General features: G+C 42.5%; 2 protein-coding genes and 1 non-coding gene across 8 annotated transcripts in view; all 3 read left to right on the plus strand.

The window, feature by feature from the left end:
• On the plus strand, positions 1-19,149 carry ZFP90 (ZFP90 zinc finger protein). Of its 6 annotated transcripts, none has more exons than XM_036012071.1 (5): positions 1-302; positions 469-530; positions 11,154-11,280; positions 11,634-11,729; positions 14,684-15,060. In XM_036012071.1, the coding sequence occupies exons 2-5, from the start codon at positions 504-506 to the stop codon at positions 14,833-14,835; spliced, it is 402 nt and encodes a 133-aa protein (XP_035867964.1). In that variant the 5' UTR covers positions 1-302; positions 469-503; the 3' UTR covers positions 14,836-15,060. The 6 variants fall into 6 exon arrangements, with proteins under 6 accessions (XP_035867964.1, XP_035867965.1, XP_028357584.1 ...); XM_036012072.1 differs by lacking the exon at positions 14,684-15,060 and adding an exon at positions 19,082-19,149 and having other exon boundaries at positions 2-302; XM_028501783.2 differs by having other exon boundaries at positions 5-302; positions 14,918-19,050.
• On the plus strand, positions 5,162-5,224 carry LOC114488475. Its single transcript, XR_003683791.1, has one exon. It is a non-coding gene; the product is annotated as a U7 small nuclear RNA (small nuclear RNA).
• Positions 17,030-19,189, plus strand: part of LOC114488380 (60S ribosomal protein L28-like) — an 18,011-nt gene continuing 15,851 nt past the window's right edge. Inside the window, 2 exon segments of the mRNA XM_036012073.1 lie at positions 17,030-17,189; positions 19,082-19,149. Of these exon segments, the coding sequence (XP_035867966.1) occupies positions 17,064-17,189; positions 19,082-19,149 (194 nt within the window). The 5' untranslated portion in view covers positions 17,030-17,063.

The following is a 19,189-nucleotide window of genomic DNA, read 5'->3' on the forward strand; positions in this document are numbered from 1 at the left end:
GCTCCACGTGCGCAGGCGCACTTCCGGCTCTGCTCCGCCGCTGCGGCCATTGTCCAGCCCCGGTGCGGCCGAGGCCGCTTAGGGCCGCGCCTCCACACATTGCAATTGGAGAGGACTGAGCCTGCAGCGGGAGCAGGAGGAGACGTTCCAAACCTTGGGCGGGTCTGAGGCCGCAAAATCTGGAAACTCTTAAGAAGCAGTGATTCCGAGTACGCGGGTCCTAACACCACCTCCACCCTGCCGCGCCCACCCAGCTGGGCAGGGGGGACTGGGCGTGGCTAGAGGAGGGTGTCCTGGACACGGTGAGCCTTTAATTTGGAAGAGGGGGAAGGGCAGGCCCACGCGGGGCTGAGACACTTCTTCGCCCCTCTCCCGGGAGAAGTATCTGAAGGGCGGAGGCAGGCTCGGTGGGATGCGGTGGGGTCGATGGTTGCAGCCGGGTGAGCGGGCCCTCTCTTTTCTCCCCAGCCCCTGTCTGGGAAGCAGGCCCGGGCGAGGCAGGAATGGCCCCAAGGCCTCCAACAGTCCAGGTGAGCAGCAAGGACCTTTCTACTACTGATGTCCCATCCAACGAGGCCCCAGGACGTGTTTGGAGCACTGTACTCATCAAGGAGACTCTCCTTCCTGGCTCAGTCGACCCCTTGGAGCCTCCCAGCCATGTGAAACCCAAGGTGTCCAGAGCTAGGGAGAGGAAGGGACCAGGGTCATGTGGTCTTCTGGGAGGAGTTGAGAATGGATGTTTTGGAGTGTCAAGGTTGAGAATTCTGAGTGCCAAGCCAAGTTCTTGAACTCTTGTCAATAAGGAATGGAGAAGGTGGGCAGGTTAGAAAACTACTGGAGGAAGTGACTGTCAGTGAGTGAAGGAGAGAGGAGCCAAGCTTTAATCCAACAACCATAGACCTTACAGGTCCTAAGAATCCTGGTCAGGATTTGCAGAGTAAGAGGCTGGAGATGGGCTGTCTTGGGAAAGGGCGGGGGGGGGGAACCAAGGAAGACCTGTCACACAGATTTTCACGTCTTTTTCTGCTTTAACAAAGGTATAATAGTGCACATCTCCACATGTTCAGTCTTCGTTGTACTTAGTATGAGGGTGATTTGTGAACCTATTTATTCTTGTGCGGGAGAAGGCATTTTCTAGAAGCATCACAACTCTGAATTTGTCCACTGATTTACATAGAATATATTGGTGAAAATATAACAAGGTCCAGATGGTATTTTAATCCACACTCTCTTTAGAATTAAGGAAAAATCATATTCTATTTGCTATGTATGTGAGACAGAATCAATCTAGATAAAAATACCAATTAGTTATGTCCTTTAAAAGCCGTTTACAGTAAATTACACACCATATAAAATGATATAAAATGCCTTTATATCTTTTACTTCCTGTTATATGTTTTTGTTTTACAGGAGTGAGCCTTAAGGAGTAAGATGAGTAACAATACTAAAGTAAGACAGTTATTTGGTTTGAAGTGAGCCAGAGCAACTCACTGCCATCAGCACCTTTCTGTCTCAGTAGGCTGTGAGAATTAGGATGACTTAACGCCTCACGGGGGTGGTGACCCCTTCCGCAGAGGTGGGTAGCCTTTTTCATGGTGAACATGGATTTGGGTTCTGAGCAGTGAGTTTCAGGGACTGCTTTCAGCTTTACTTCTAAAGTTATGTTCCCTGAGCAGTCTGGTTCACATATGCTATTGTCATGGAATGGCCCTATAGTCCACTGGGGTCACCTAACTCAGGCCGAAGGACAGAATGGAACAGTGAACTTACAACAGGGGCTTTTTAGGCAAAAATTTCCCTTTATCATTGGTTCCCTTTCCCTGAGCATGGCCCTCTAGAATGCAAGAGATGAGTAACTGAGTCTTGTGACTGCTTATCCAGAAAGTTAACTATTGGGGGAAGACAGCCTCATGCAGACCTAGAGCACAAGGAGGATGGTGTCCAGCGCAGCTGCTATGAGTACTGAGAGGGAAGAATTCTGCTTGGGGGAAAGTCAGTGGAGACACCTTGGAATAGGAGCGGAGTCTAAACACGTGACATTGAAGGGTTTGAGGATAGAGCTGATTGGCTGTGTGGGTCAGGGGAGTTGGGAGACCGGAAGGTAAGGGGCGTTTTCGTGAAAACGTCCTGTGTGACAGTGGGTATGGGTGGTAGGCAATAGGTAGTTGAGCATAGAAGGGAGTTTGGACTTCTTTCTTTTGGCCTTAATAACCCATTTATTCCTCCTTCATGTGTTCATTCAGCAGATAATCACAGAAATATGTATTAAAACACTTTTCTAGGTGGCTGGGATACATCAGGGAACCAAATTTATAAAGGTTTCTGCTTTTGTGGAGCTTACATCTTAGAAGGAGTAAACAGAAAAATTATGTGATGTCCTAGAAGGTGACAGTACCTCAGAAAAGTCATTAAAAGTAGAGAAAGGTAGGGAGGATTGAGTGGGGGACAAGGGAGATTGTGGCGCGAGTGCAGTTTTAAATAGGGTGGCTAGGGTGAGCCTTACGCTTACTGGTGACGTATGAGCAGACTTGAAGGAAGTCTGGGAAAGAGTTCTCCGGAAACAGCAGGATGTGTGGTGTGTTCAGGGAGCAGCAGGGAGTCTAGTCTATTGAGCCAATGTTTTTGAGCAGGGAGCTAGGGGCTAGTACAGTTTCTTCTTCGTTCTAAAGATTGTTGTGAATGATGAAGTGTTGGAGCAAGCATTTGAAAGTCGTAGTTCCTTTGGAGAGGTGTTTGGGTGGGTGTGATCTTCCCCCACGGCTTGGCTAACAAGTACCTGTAGTGGCCTACAGTGGGAGGGGGGATACCCTGAAAATCCTTAGAATCTGTAGGATCGTTAGTAGCTATATCTATGTAGATACTATGTATTCTTTTCTAAAGGTGTACTAACTGTTTAGGAATAAAAAAAGGTGTTTACCTTTCTTAAAGTTGAAGCCACAAGAACAGTAAGAAATAGGGAAAATTTAAAAGAAAACATCACGGGGAGACCGGGTTTCTTGGTGTTTTACCTTGGGGAGGAAGTGGAGAGGGACTGGGCCTGGTCTCTGTTGATTCCAGATCCCAAGAGCTCTGTGGTTAGATCACTGGGATGAACAGACACCAGCAAGAGCTGGCTCGGGTCACGGGAACTCAGACAGCATGTTCCTGGGTCAGCGAGGAAGCCCAGCCACTTGCCGAACTAGGTCAGGGTATTCAAAGTCAGGGATGTTGGAGCTCCCTCTGTCCAGAAGTCCCTTTTCTCAGCCTCTTTGTCAGCTGGCTGGAGCTGGTCTCTGAGCCTCAGCTCACACACTGCTCTCCCTGGGTGAGGTCGGGTGGCTCTCCTTGTGCGTTCTCATAGCACTTGAGCACACTTGTCATAAGACTGTGCTTACGTCATATATAGAGTGATGCGGTTACCCATCCATCTCTGTACTGGACTTTCAGTTCCTTTGTGGCAGTGCCATGTAACTCCTTTCATTGCTCGCTCCAAAGTACTTGCATGGTAAATAGGTGTCACATTTAGGTGCTATTATGAGCAAACATAAGCATTTAGCCCCAGGCAGCACTTTTACACTTTTCTGCACTTTCTGTTCCTTACTTGGCAAAAATTACATTTTTCTAGTTATAGTGACCCTAATTATTTGCTAAAATAATTGTATGAAACAACATGACTTTTACAGAACAGTTTGAAGAAATGTTGTCTTTAAGGAAATGTTAAGATGTCAAAACCTATTCCTCTAAGACCTATTTCCAAAATACGATCTTGCCCTGGCCAATGTGGAGTGTTGTCCCATAAACTGAGAGGTTGCAGGTTCAGTTCCTGGTCAGGGCACATGCCTAGGTTGCGGTTTTGGTCCCCAGCCAGAGGCAAGAGGCAACCAATCAGTGTTTCTCACATGGATGTTTCTTCTCCTCCCTTTCTCTGCCTCCATTCCCTTCTCCTTAAGCACATCCTAGGGTGAGGATTAAAAAAATGAGGGGAAAGAACCCCAAAATATAATTCTCTTCCTCACTTTTCTATGTCTGGTACTATTTTATTTTATTAAAATATATCTTATAAAGCATATATACAATACAGACTTTTTCATAAAAGAAAGTCATTTGTTACCCTTCTTTAGCACTTCTGTGGTTTTTTTGATGAATTTCCTTTTTCTACCTATGCGTATTTTTCCCTTAAACAGTTTCAATTATAATATTTTAAATTTCATACAGTTTTTATGAGGATTTTTCTTTATCACTTTCAATGGTTGTATTATATTGCTTTGCATGGACTTACCAAAATTTGTTAACCATTTCTCATAGGACATTTAGGTTGTTTCTAAGATTTTTACTATTATAAATAATACTCAGATAAAATCCCATTGGTTACAGTAAATAATGTTTTGAAAACACAGTTTTAAAACATTCTTTGCATCTGTATCCTTAAGTAAAAAAGCCCTCAGGGAAAGAGATCTTTGACACCTTCTGGTGTCTGCTTATCCTTAATTTGTAGACTTTCAGGTTGCTTTTCATCTTTTTCCATCTTAAAACAATTTATCTATAAAATATTTCATCTAGTATTTTTATACAGAGATGATTTGGGAACAATTTCCTCTGTTTCCTCCCCAGTTACTAAGGTTTCTACTTTTTTGTGTCAACCTTGGTAATTCAGAATTAAAAATTATTCATTAAGATTTTTCATGTTTCTTAACATACTGCTGCTATATTTTATAGTTTGCTTATCCCCTTTAAATTCACTTATTTTTTTCTTCTTTTACTCATTGTGTCAGAGGTTTCTCTGGTTGGCTAGTGTTTAAGAGGAACCAGCTTTCAGATTTGGCTATTAATGTCATTGTTTTCTGTTTGACACTTCTTTTTATAATCCAAGAATTTAACTCACTAATCTGTCATTGTTTTAAAAATCCTCAAAATGACTCCCGTTTTCCTTCAGCAAGTTTCCCAGGCTCTGTCTACTCACTCAGACATTTCTGGAGTGCCTGCTGCTCTATGCCCGGCAGTGGTTCTTAACCAGGGTCCCATTTCAGACCCAGTCCAGGGAAGGGCCCTGCTGCCCTCGGGGTGACAGCAAGGCTTCAGTGAGGAGCTCCAGTGAGAGGGTGCAGATACGTGACTGAGCTCAGCACCTGGCCCGTGGTGTTTAACACACCATATGTTAGCTGGGGCTTTTAAAAGTTGTTTGAAGTGTGTATAGCTTTTTTTGAATTTGTCCTGTAAGTTTTACAATTTTTACTGGAAGACTCCTCTGTCCTCCAGGCATAAAAAAAAGTTGTTTGGCAAGGCCCTCCATGCATGGCCAGGTTTTCTTAAATTGCCCATGTGATTGTGGGCCATTTCAATATGCTTGGTTCTGGAGATGCCAAAATGAAAAGGAGTTTTGTAAATTGTTGAGGGAGAAAACCACGAGTGAACAGCCCGTTCTGAAATGGCGATGTGGACCAAGTATTAAAGGGGGTCGGGAAGGGTGAAGGACCTGGAAAGCTTCAGAAAGAAGGGGACATTGCACTGGTTCTGGAAGGGTGACTAGGAATTTCTCCTGTGGAGCCAGTCAGAGCGGTGTGGACAAGGCCAGGAGACTCCGAGCAGAGTGCGGTCATCAGGGCAGGGGTTCCACACGGTGGGTGGAAGCACGTGGTGTAGGGCAGGAGGCCAAGTCTGGGAGAAAGGTGACTGGGCAGCCTGGAGAGAACGGCCTGAGGCGGAGATGCAGAACAGTGCTGTCTGAAACAAATATAAGCCGCCAGTGTAATTTTAAATTTTCCAATGGCCATAATGGAGAAAGATACAGGTGAAATTCATTTTGTAATATATTATTTAACCCAATATAGCTAAAATATTGTCATTTCTTTGTGAATCAATATTTTTAAATTGTTAATGAGGCTTTTTACTTTTGTGGGTGGGGCGTACTAAGTCTTCGAGATCCAGTGTGCGCTTTACACTTACCGCACATCCGATAGGACTACCCACATTGCAAGGCTCAGTAGCCACATGTGCCTAGTGGTTTACTGTATTAGACAGCGTAGATCTAGAAAGTTATTGCCTGGCTTAATGGCATTTTTGGCATGGGAGAGTTTGAGCTAGTTTGAAAGATGAAGAGAAGGGACTGAGTATAGGAGACATTTTTGAGGCTCTTGGTGATTCCAGGGCATAAGAGAGAAACATAGAGTCCAAATTTCCAGTTGGAATACTGTCGGGCGTGTCCAACCTGCGGCCTGCGGGCTGCGGGCTGCATGCAGCCCAGGATGGCCATGAATGTGGCCCAACACAAAGTCATAAATTTACTTAAAACATTACAAGATGTTTTTGTGATTACATGTTGCAGTGTATTTAATGTGTGGCCCAAGACAGCTCTTCTTCCCCCAGTGTGGCCCAGAGACGCCGAAAGGTTGGACACCCTGCATGGTGATGCCATCAGCCTAATAGGGCATTTGTGTATGTGTGTAAAGGCTAATAGTAATTTTCTCCTTTCTGTACTCAGTTGTTAGGTATGCTATTGACCTAACAGCTTACCAGACTATTATTGGTTTGGTGTCATAGAGCACCGAGAACTTGAGTGGAAATCCCCTACTGTATGCCAGTGAAATTAATGTGTTCTTACTGGGCAAACTAACCTAGTCTTGGAGGAGTAGTATTTGTAAATTAGATTATTTTTACATATTAGTTGCCATTCTCTGGTTTTCAGTTTTGTAAAGTTTCAAAGTTACAGAGTTTCCCGAGTTAGAGTGTGAGCTGATTTCTGCTCTCAGATTGGTATATGTTAGAGTTGAAAGACTGTTTATATTAGCACATTATCCTTTCCACTCATCTGCTCTTAAAACTTTTTTTTTTAAGATTTTATTTATTTACTTTTAGAGACAGGGAAAGGGAGGGAGAAAGAGAGGGAGGGAAACATCAATATGTGAGAGGTACATTTATCAGTTGACTCTCCCATGCCCCTAGCTGGGGACTGGCCTGCAGCCCAGACTGGTGTGCCCTGATGGGGAATCAACCTGAGACCTTTCAGTTCATAGGCCGGCACGCATCCCGTTGAGCCACACCAGCCAGGACAAAAACTCTTCTTTATTTCAGAGAACCCTTTATTTCAGAGTTGTAGATGAGAAAACTGGATCTCCAAGGATATTACACACTTATTAGGTGCAGTGCTTTCTAGGGACCTATGAAATTGAGCCTTATCAGCTCAGTATATCCTGTTTCCAGTTCTTGGCTTTGGGTTTTACTTTCGGCCAGGGTCCTTTTATGTCAACATGAGGAAGGAAAGCATGTGCTACTTTTTTTTTTTACTTTTTTAATTGAATTTATTGGGATGACATTAATAAAATTACAGTTTCAGGTGTACAATTCTATAGTAAATCATCTGCATGTTGTGTTAAAAGGTGTTGATGAAGTCCTTCCCATTATATTCGGAAGAAGGGTGAGTAGTATCTACAAGGTGTTACTAGGTCATTTTATTGCAGTCCGAGGTCTGACTTGCAGTGTTGGGAATGCCCTATAGTTGCTCTAACTCAGAGTGGCTAACTCACACCATGGATCTCAGAGTATATTTTTACCTACTGAATTTTTGAAACTCTTGATTGTTTTTTGTGTTCCAAAATGATTGTGGAGTTTTGAAGGTGCCTAAGACAAGGTCTTGACCCTGTAGGAGCAGAGTGAATGTTAAGTAACAGACACCATGTTACGTGTGCTCCAGCTGTGCTGGAGAGGGGCCCAGGGAGGGGAGCCATGGGCAGGGGGGCGGGTAGAGAGGGCTCTTAGACCCGACCTGGGGACAGGAATGAACCCCTGAAGACAGAATGCATGTTAGTGAGGCAGAGGAAGGAAGGCCTAGCATTTTGAAGCAGTACTTGCAGAGACCAAAGAGCTCCTTTGATTTCAAGGAGCTCTAACTCCTCTGCACGCTGAGTTATGCTGTAGAGGGGAGAAGCCAGAGAGAGCTGAGGCTGTGGAAGTAAGGTGGAGACGAGTTAGTGAAGGGCTCTGAAACTCACACTGAGGAATCCAATTTTGAACATTAGGAAACATATTTATTCAAAGTTTGTGGAGCACCCACTGTGTGCCAGACCTGTTCTCTAGGCGGTGGAGGTTCCACCTTAAAGAAAATAAAATTCCTGCTCTCCTGGAGTTGACATTCTGCTGTGGGATACAGACAGTGAACAAAAACATGATACGTCGTGGTGAGGACTGTGGAAAAGGAAAGTAAGAGTTGACAGTCCACGGTGGGGCTGCTGTTTTATGTAGGGAAGTGTCAGGGAAGATTGCTCTGACGACATGACGTTTGACCAAAAAGCTGAAGGAAGTGAGTGGGGAGCTGCATGCATATCTGCAGGGAGAGGCTTCCACGTAGAGGGACAGCAGAGCAGAGACCCCAAAGCAGAAGCATGTGTGGGGTGTCCAGGAACTGTGGGGAGAGCGGGGCAAGTGAAGTGGGGAGGGCAGTAGGTCAGGGATGAGGTTCAAAATAAAGGCAGGGCGATGGGGGGGGGGCAGATTGGGAAGGCCGATGTAGGCCACTGTAAAGATTTGGTTTTTAATTAGGCTGAATTGAGGTGCCATTAGAGGCTTTAAAGCAAAAAAGTGACTTGATCTGACATGTTTTAATAAGATTAGTTGTTTTATGTCAAAACAGACTTGGGAGGAAGACCTGAGTGGAAAGGGAGGGAGGCAGGTTAGGAGGTTTTAGCAGTTGTCCAGGTAAGAGATGGAGGTGCAGACAGATAAGGTGGTAGGAACAGGGGAAAGTGGGGGGAAATTAAAGGTTTGTAAGGCACGATCAAATTTGTGTTCTGAGAAGTGTCCGATAGTCTGTAAGGAAGAGAGTTCGTGGGACCAAGAGTAGAACAGAGGCTACTTGCTGCCCCTCCATGAGTGGCTGGAGTGGACATTTGCTTACTGGTCAGCATGTTCTTTACCATTAGTGCAGCCTATTTGGGGAAGTAGAATAAAGTCAGGAGACCCTGTGTTAAATATGGGTGGCCAGGTAAGCAAAGGAATCCAGGTTGGCCGCTGACTGTCTCTAACTAAACCAAAGGTGCCGTGTGTGTAGAGGACAAAGTAAGCAATGGGGAGAGGGTGTTATTTCTCACAGCCTAACTCAAAATGTCTGCCTTTGTCCAGATGGACCCTTTTTCTCCTGATGGTCATGTGCATCTCCAGTCTAGCTTCCCTGGATTGGATTCCCACTATTCCTTCTTCCATCCAAATGGTACTTACTTCTTAAAGCCTAGTGTGTATCCTACCTTGAAGCTTCTGTGCCTCTCCCAGTCTTCTCTGCACTGCACGCTTGTAGCTCCTCACTTTACTATGCTTGGTCTCATCCCATGCTCTAATAAATAACATGTTTTAAAATAAACTGAAACCTGTTCAAGGACTGCGGTATTTTTTCATTGGCACTTTCATTCTGCCTCAGTGTGTATGGTAAAGTCAGACACCTAGCAAATATCCCCTGTCATCTTATCTGGCCCTAACCTTGGTCAGAAAAACCTGCTACATTTCAACCCTTCCCTGTTCCTGTGGGGACACAAGCACAGGGACATGATGACACGGAGGGCCCAGTGTTGACTATGAATGCAGTCGTGCATGTCACTCAGTAGATGGGCCCACAGCCATTTCTCTAAAATTCAGATCTCAGCTATCTCCTTAAGGCTCAATTCAGTCAGGAAACACATGTAGTGTGGGTCAGGCACTTGCTGGACACTAGTGGTTTAGAGTTTAAAAACAAATGTATAGTTGCCCTCATTAATGCTCACCGTCTAACTAGGAAAACACTCATTACATAGATTATTAGGTCTATTGGAATAGTTGTGCACATGCCAAGTGCCTTAAAGCTAATAATACAGGGATTAACCCTCCATTGGGGGATCAGAAGGCTTCACCAAAAATCTGCTAACCAACATCTGAAATATGACAGGTATGAAACGGAATTAGCAAGGGAAAGAAAGACTGGTGGGAGGTTGGGGAGAGACCCATACATCCTAGGAAACTGAAAGAAGTCCAGTCCAGCTATACCCAGCCACATGGGGAGAAGGTCATGGACCAAGGCAGAAACCTCCAAGTGACCTTCCCTCACTGCTCCAGCAAACTCGTGGCTCTGCTTTCAACATCTTTTTGTACTGTCTTTGCCATACACTATTGTATCCTTCTTGAGACAGAAATCTAACCAGGACCGAAGGAGAAATTTCAAATAGGACATGGTGGCAAGCTAACAAGTAAGCAATCTCAGATAATGGTTAGAAGTACAAGTATCCTTTTTATCCAAATCCATTTGGTTCCTGAGTTCAGGTGACAGGAGTTTGGACAATGAGATCTGTGTCAGGAGGAAAATGACACATGGTAATATGATGGAGAGCAAATTAGAGGGTGGTGCTGAGACAGCTTTTCTGAGGAAGTGATGCTGGAGCTAAGACCTAAATAACCAGTAATAACTAGTTGTCTCCCCCTACAACTAGTAGGAGGAGAGGGAGAGGGAGTAACCAGCATAAAGGCCTTGGGTGGGGACAAGCTTGATGTGTTCAGGGATCAGCAAGGTCAGCATGGCTAGAGCCCAGTGAGTGAATGGGGGGGGGGGTGGCTCTTGCTCTTAGTACACTGGGTGCTGTTGGTTTTAGGTAATGGGTAAGCTGTGACACACCTGTACTGTGGAGTGCTATGACGTAATTCAAAGGAATAGGGTGAAGTTGTTATGGGAAGATCTCCAACATACATAGCTAAATGTAAAAATAAGTTGTGGAACAATGTTTATGGTATTTCACAAAACGAGACACAGGGTATGTAATAAACATGGAAAAGGAACTCTCAAGTATGTGCACCCAACTGTTACCAGAGGTTATTTCTAGGGAATAAACTAGGGCTGGTGATGGGGTGAAGGAGGGCTGCCACTTTTGGATTTTGTAACAAAGGAAGTACACGGGCAAGGAGGAGTTGGTGATTGTATTAAAAAGGCTTGACTTTGAAGGGAAAGAAAAACTAAGGATTTCAGGATATATTGCTCCACATGACTTTCCGACCCAAATGTTAGATTATACAATTAGGTAAACAATCAGGATATTTAACCCAACATTGCCGCCTCAGGATTTTAAATGTGTGATCATCGTTTGTAAAGACCCTACAGTGTGTTACCAGTATTGCCATGGGAATGTTTGTGGGGTTGATCCTATTTGAGCAACAATGTGATCCTACAGGAATCAGTGACATTCAAGGACGTGGCCGTGGACTTCACCCAGGAAGAATGGCACCACATGGCCCCTGCTCAGAGGCGCTTGTACAGGGATGTGATGCTGGAGAACTACAGCAACCTGGTTTCTCTTGGTAAGGACCACATCTCAGTGTATTGCCCAGTGGTGGGTCTTTCCTTTTTCAGTTGCTAAGGTTGTGGGGCTCTGTGACTATAGCTTGGATGACTGAGAGCAGGGTTAGGTGTTCAGGGTCAGAGCTTACTCATCTCTCTGGGACCTGGCCTTATGGGTTTCCGAGCCTGCTCTTTAGGTAAAAGATCTTTCTTTCACAGAACTGGAAACAGACCATTTGATTGCATGACTCCTCGAGTGCACCTTTTCTTTTCCTTCAGAGTTCCTGAGGATCAAGGACTAGTACTGACTTGTAGGAGGGTTCTTGGGTCACTTGCACAAACAACCAAATCTTGTGTTTTTACCCGTGAGCAGGATATCAAGTTTCCAAGCCAGAGGTGATCTTCAAATTGGAGCAAGGAGAAGAGCCATGGCTATCAGAGGGAGAAATCCAAAGATCTTTCTGTCCAGGTAAATGCGTGAGAATCAGGCCTGTAGGAATCAGTTTACACGACACATGGCTGAGGGAGGGGGAAGGACCTTCAAACTGCTGTCCTGGGAGCTCATAGACTGGCAGAGGAGGCCAAGTCATCTCCTGAATGACACCTATGTATGTCTCCCTTCTCCAGTAGGGGTTCCTGCTGCTGGTAGGTCCCAGGGGAAAAGATACCCCTTGTTCTACCCTCAGTGTGCCATCTCTCCCTACCCTGTAACCCTGTTGGATGGATTATTTTCTCTGGTGTCCTCAGTCTCCCATCCTTAACGACTCCTTTTCTTACTCATTCAGACATAATTGAATTTCCATGTCTCTTCCTTGTTTTGTCTTACTGCTTTCACTGTTGGCTGCCCCAGACTTGTAGGAAATAGCCACAGCTTTGATTCTTCCTCCCTTCATAGTTCATTTTTAAACTTCTGTCCCTGACTACACCTGTCCAGGGAACAACATGGTCTTCCATTTATTCTGTGTTCATGCTGATTTGATTTATTGCCTCCCTCCACAGTTCCTTAAGTATCATCCTCTCTTGGTCACCCTACTTATTAAGTGCTTCTTGGCTTTCCGTGTTTGGTTTTCCTTGCTTTCCCCCCTACACAAGTTTGCCTTAAGGAGGCTCCCCTCCAGCCTCCGCCCCTTCTTTCTCTATTGCCAAAAGGTACCTGCTTTCTTGTACTTGCAGCTCTTTGTTTGTGCTGTAGACTCAGCAATCATCTTTACTTGTATCCTGCTCACTTTTTTCTTTCTACAGGACACCTCCACTTAGAAGTCCCATGCAATCCTTATTAAAGATACAAAATCTAAATTAATCCCCTTTCATCCTTGGCCAGCACATTTTGCCACCTTGCCCATCACCCCTTTCTTCCCTTGCCTGTTAGACCAGACACCATAGTCAGTTTAGTCTTTTTCTTTCAACCCAGGTTATTTTCCTCCTTTGAGAATTAGCTTAGATTTTCCTGCCTTTTAACTTCACTGGTGACATCTTAAACCAAGCCCCAGGCTTAGATTACTGTTATCTACCACCCACCCGTGCATTCATTGGTTGACTCCTGCATGTGCCCTCACTCTCTAACCAACTGAGCTCCCCAGCCAGAGCCATATTGGATTTTTTAAAATCATAGCTTTATTGAAATATGATTCACAAAACATAAAATTCACCCTTTTAAGGTGTACAATTCAGTGGTTTCTGGATATATACAGAGTGGTGTTAAAATCACCATTACCTAATTACAGAACATGTTTAACACCCCAAAAAGAATCCTTATACCCATTAGCAGTCACTTTCTGTTTCCCATCACCCCCAGCCCCTGACAACCGTTAATCTACTTTTTCTCTCTGTGGATTTGCCTACTCTAGGTATGTTCTATAAATGGAATCAGAATATATAACCCTTTGTGCCTAGTTTCTTTCATTTAGCATAATGTTTTCAAGGTTCATGTTGTAGCATGTATTACTTCATTTTCTTGGTATTCATTCCTTTGTATTTATTCCACTGTATACATATACCAAATTTTGTTTATCTAGTCATTATTTGGTGTACCATATTGGATTTTAAGGCTTTATCTTCATAAACCACCTACCTCTGAAGAAACCTTGTTATTCCTTCCTATACATCATTATAAGAAGCAAACTCCCTTGATTTAAATGTCTGCATCAGCCTTTCAGTTCTGTCTTTCTGTTCCTTCATTTAGGTTTAGCTTCTTTTTAATGTTCTTTGTAGGTAGCATATACTTTCCCTCATTAGATAATAGTTTCTGTCTATCCAAAGCCATCTATTCTTTAAGTTCAAGGTCTAATTCATGAAACCTAATATATGCTAATATATTTATTTCTTACTTCCCTGATCTCAAATACCATTTGTATCATCTCTACCACACAAATTCAGATTTAATAATATACCATCTGATGATTTTTCCTTTTTCTTGTTTTTTATTTGTCAAAAGATTGAGTCTTGTTTCTCTTCTTGGATTTCAGGCTCCTAAAGAGTCTACTTTGTTTCTATGTATTTTGTCTGTGGTGTAAAGCACGTACGTAGAAGGCAGTCAAATTATCGATTGAATGTCACAGAATCTGACTTGGAAGAAAACTTAATTACGCATTTATTTCAACAAACATTTCTTGAATGTCCCACTAAGAAGTGTTCTAAGAGAAATACTAAGCATTCCCTGTTCTCGGGAATTTAGACTCAAGTCTTGTTACAGGGTAAGGGGGTTAGGATCCCTTAGTTGCTGGGTTATTCCCTCCAAATGTTTCATTATGAAAGTTTTCAAATATATGAGAAGTTGAGAAAATTATATAGTGAACATCATATACCTACCACCAAAATTTATAGTTAACATTTTATTATATTTGCTTTATCACATATCTCATCATCCATCCATCTGCTGATTTATCTTTTTGATGCATTTTCAAGTAAGTTGCAGAATGAGTATATTTTATCCCTACATTTTCCCATGCATATATCATTAACTAGAGATCAATATTTATTAATGGGTTTTAGAGGTCAATTTATTAGGCATATTAAAATCTTTTTTCTAGTTGTTGTTGTTAAGAGAGGTGGCTAGTGTAGAACCAGAATGTAAATAGACTAAAACCACAGCCCTAGTTGTAAGGGCAAGGATGATTTGCCTGCTGAAATATTCCTCTCAGCCTGTGCCATCTAGCCCTTGATCTCCAAAAATATCGAAGAAACGTTTCTGTTAGATCACTAGCTGCAGGTTTACTCTGCGTGGCTTGAATATCTGGAGCCTCAGAGGTGACTTGAAAGAAATTACGAAATAGAAGTATTAGGAATATAGAGAGTTTGGTGGTTTGTAAAATGGACAGGAGTCATGGAGAGCAGACAGGATCCTAAGGATGGACTGTGATGCTATTCTCTTTGTATCTATGCCTGACGGTCTCATAATCACTTATTTCCTTACTCCCTAACCAGCCCTCCTAGGTGGGCTTCCCAGTTCTGGACTTACCATTCACTCTGGATCTGCAGTCTGCACTATCATATCTCTTCACTCTTCCTTTCCTCCATTTTGGGTATTCTCCCCGAGCTACAGGACTAATCTCAAAACAGAGTCATATATAATTTGAATCTTTCATTTCTTCATTCCTGCTGTAGCAGTTTGTCTCAACAGAGGGAATAGGGGACTTTTGCACTTTGGATTTCTTTCAGACTGGAAGACCATGCCTGAAGCCAAACCATCAAATCTGCAGCAGAGCATATCCGAAGTATCCCCTCGCACAGATGATCTCTCACGTGCCACATTAGAAGATGCCTGGGATGTGAGTAGTCATTTAGAGAAGCACCAAGAAAACTGGAAGAGATATCTGGTGCCAGATGTATCCACCCAGAAGAAAACCACACCGGAGGAAACTTTTGAGCATAATAAATTTGGTGAAAACTCTAGATTGAACACAGACCTGGTCACACAACTGAACATTCCTTCAAGGTCTAATGAATGTGCTACACTGGGAATCAGTTTGGAACATAATTCAGACTTACTTAATGAGAATAATATCCTTGCAAAAAAGAAACCTTATAAATGTAACAAATGTAGAAAAGCTTTTATTCATAGATCATCACTTAACAAACATGAGAAAACTCATAAAGGAGAGGGAGCTTTCCCCAATGGTACAGATCAGGGAATTTATGCTGGAAAGAAACACCATGAATGTACTGACTGTGGAAAAACTTTCCTCTGGAAGACACAGCTTACAGAGCATCAGAGAATTCACACAGGGGAAAAACCCTTTGAATGTAATGTATGTGGGAAGGCCTTCAGGCATAGCTCATCCCTTGGTCAGCATGAAAATGCGCATACTGGAGAGAAACCCTATCAGTGTAGTCTCTGTGGGAAAGCCTTCCAGCGTAGCTCCTCCCTCGTTCAACACCAGAGAATTCACACTGGAGAAAAGCCCTATCGATGCAACTTATGTGGAAGGTCTTTTAGGCATGGCACGTCCCTCACTCAGCATGAAGTCACACATAGTGGAGAGAAACCCTTTCAATGTAAGGAATGTGGGAAAGCCTTTAGTCGATGTTCTTCCCTTGTCCAGCATGAGAGGACTCATACAGGAGAAAAACCTTTTGAATGTAGCATATGTGGGAGGGCTTTTGGTCAGAGCCCATCCCTCTATAAACATATGAGGATTCATAAGAGAGGGAAGCCTTACCAAAGCAATAGCTGCAGCATAGATTTCAAGCACAGCTCATCTCTTACTCAAGATGAAAGCACTCTGTCTGAAGTGAAATCCTATCATTGTAATGACTGTGGGGAAGACTTCAGTCACTTTACAGACTTTTCTGATCATCAGAGGATCCATACTGGAGAGAGCCCCTATGATTGTGAGCAGACTTTTAGTCAACAACCTATTTCTCATCCTGGAGAGAAACCCTATCAATGTAATGTATGTGGGAAAGCTTTCAAAAGGAGTACAAGCTTCATAGAGCATCACAGAATTCATACTGGAGAAAAACCCTATGAATGTAATGAATGTGGAGAAGCCTTTAGTCGACGCTCGTCACTTACTCAACATGAAAGAACCCACACAGGAGAGAAACCCTATGAATGTATTGACTGTGGGAAAGCCTTCAGTCAGAGTTCATCCCTCATTCAACATGAGAGAACTCATACTGGAGAAAAACCCTATGAATGTAATGAATGTGGGCGAGCCTTCCGAAAGAAAACCAATCTGCATGATCATCAGAGAATTCATACTGGAGAAAAACCCTATGCTTGTAAGGAATGTGGGAAAAACTTCAGTCGAAGCTCAGCTCTCACTAAACACCAGAGAATTCATATGCGAAATAAACTTTAAGAACCCTGAAATTAAAGAATGTGCAGAAAGCTTTAGCTAAAATATTATTGCTTGGTATCAAAAGATTCATACTGGAGAGAAAGCTTGAAAATGTAATGAATTATGTGTGTTTGTATGTTGTGTGCAGAGAAAACTCTGCTGGTAGACTTTTTTTAATCCAATTTAAAAAGCCACATTCTCAGATCTGGTTACAAATTTGTAGAAACAACTGCAAGCATCATGTATAACCTGTTGGAAATTATATGCCTATTGGGCTTTACAAAGCTTTTTAACATATATATGGAGGAGATTACCATAACATTTTAACTATTACTGTTTACAGCATTTTTTATAGAAAAAAAAAATTCCTGCAGTAATGACCAAAACTCATTTTTAAAATTGCTTGACAACTGCATTCAATTGCAGATTTTACATTAAATTCACCATGGAAACCAGTTTCACCTCCAAAAATTCACCATTTAAAGGATTAGATCAACTGGTCCAACTACTTCATTGTATAGATGAAGAAACTGAAAACCAAAGATGTGAAATGGTTTGCACAGTCTTATACAACTTATAATGGCAAAGCTGAGTGGAGGATGCAGGTCTCCTGGATCTTTGGCCCCAGGGTTTTGACACTGAAAAAGGTATCTTGGAATTCAGAGGGCTTTTATGTGTTTTTTTTTTCACATATTGAAACTTCAATTTAATAGAATATTAAAATGCTTGAAATAAAATATACATTGCATGTAAGCCAGATTAGATGTGGGAACTGACCTACTTGGCCACAAGATACAACTGATATTGCCATATTATACTACTTCTATGGAAATACTAGGTAAGGTTTAAATAATACTTTACTATAGAGAAAGAAAAGTAGTAAAGTACTAAAGAGAAAGCGGACCTTCAGAGGGCTTTTAAATAAATTTTAGATCAGACGCACAAACATTTAATGAGCACTCATGAGTTGGACACATTGGGAATTCATAAAAGCATAAGGCAGCAAGACATGGAGATTTGTCACAAACTTATTTAAAGCAGCTTGTTAGAAGCTTACAAACCAAAATGTTAACAGAAACTGTAAATGGTTGAACTATTGGTGACTTTTTTCCATTTTCCAAATATAATTATTCTTTCAACTAACATGTCAGTTTTATAGAACTATTAAGTTCTCTCACTCTGCACTGCCCCACACTTCTATATTGGATCAGTGGGGGAAATAACACAAAATTAAGATAAGAATTTTCCCCAAAATTAGTTTTTACTGTAGAGAAGTATAAATTCAATTACCTCTTGCCATAAAATTTGTCTTTAAATCAGCATGTGTGCCAAAGAAATATTTCACCATAAAAAAAATTAACTTTTAATTTCTATGGTGCCTGAGAGCTATGATTAAGTAGCCCACTCTAATCCTTAATGTCCCCTAATGGAATTTCATAGGCTACCCTAAAGGAATTTCAAGGACCTTTGTTGATTCATTGGTATCAACAGTGCAGATAAATTTAGAAGCAACTGAATATTGACCCCTTTAATAACAAGAACATCTCCTCCCTAAGATAAGAAAATTTCCTACATTGATGAGTCATTGGGAGGAGTGAGATGCGTGATATTGATGGTGAACCTTTGTTACTGGCTTTCTTGCATGCCAGGTAGCAGGATCCATGATCCTTATCCTGAACATGAGGCAGCTCCCAAACATTCTTCATAATTTTTCTTTTTTACTCCTCACCTGATATGTTTATTGATTTGAGAGAAACATCAATTGGTTGCCTCCCATCATGCCCCAACTGGAGATTGATCCCACACTGTAGATAAATGCCCTGATGGAATCGAACCCACAACCTTCTGGTGCATAGGATGGCTCTCCAACCAAGTGAGCTACCCAACCAGGGCTCTTCATAATTTTTGCAGAAAAAAATGTTCTTAGGGACTGAAATATGGGATGTGTAGCTCAATGTCATGTGTGGAGCAAGTATCCCACCTGCCCTTCCAAGGTATTAGCCATTCAAAAACTACATTTATTATGTTTCATGCTTAATGTGCACATGATGCCAAGGCCAAGTTTGTGTTGTCTGATACATAGTTTGGCAATGGGTGATTATACCCAAACCCTCCCCTGTTGATTAGCCAAGATGCCTATCAGGAACTCATTTTGCTACTGATTGTTTGGGGACCCTCATAGTGGGCTCTTTGTAAGAATGGCATGAATTGTAACCAGTTGAGTGCTACCCTACTGCTATGGAAGTTTGTAAAGATAGTTCTGAAAGACCCAAAGGAGACCACTGCTTTGTGTGTGGAGCCTGGCCTAGATCCAACCAATCTCTGAATCTCAGCATCTTCACTGAGAGAGAGGGAGCCCAGGATATATGTGTGGCTGACTGAGCAGAGGATTCTGTAGTCCTAGCACTCATACACCATGCACTTACGAACACCTAGCTTTCTAGGCCACATGAAATGCATCCTTGTAACATCATTGTATTACTTCAATAAATAGCCTTTTTAGTTGAATGGGAGTGAGTTTGTCTTTTTCAACTTTCAGAACATGGCTAAGATTAAAGAGTGGCACATCAAGGAGGAGGGATTAACTGCTAAACTCATCACAGCCAGGTAAGTTAATAACAGCTACCATTTATTGAATGCTTACTAC

This window comes from Phyllostomus discolor, chromosome 12 (genome assembly GCF_004126475.2).
Source record: "Phyllostomus discolor isolate MPI-MPIP mPhyDis1 chromosome 12, mPhyDis1.pri.v3, whole genome shotgun sequence".
NCBI lineage: Eukaryota > Metazoa > Chordata > Mammalia > Chiroptera > Phyllostomidae > Phyllostomus > Phyllostomus discolor.

Bases quoted from the DNA above. Each gene is read 5' to 3' on its own strand.
- ZFP90 (XM_028501783.2), top strand. From the start codon at position 504: ATGGCCCCAAGGCCTCCAACAGTCCAG. The intron at 11,281-11,633 runs GTAAGGACCACA...ACCCGTGAGCAG, and splicing joins CAGCAACCTGGTTTCTCTTG to GATATCAAGTTTCCAAGCCA. The intron at 11,730-14,917 runs GTAAATGCGTGA...GATTTCTTTCAG, and splicing joins CCAAAGATCTTTCTGTCCAG to ACTGGAAGACCATGCCTGAA.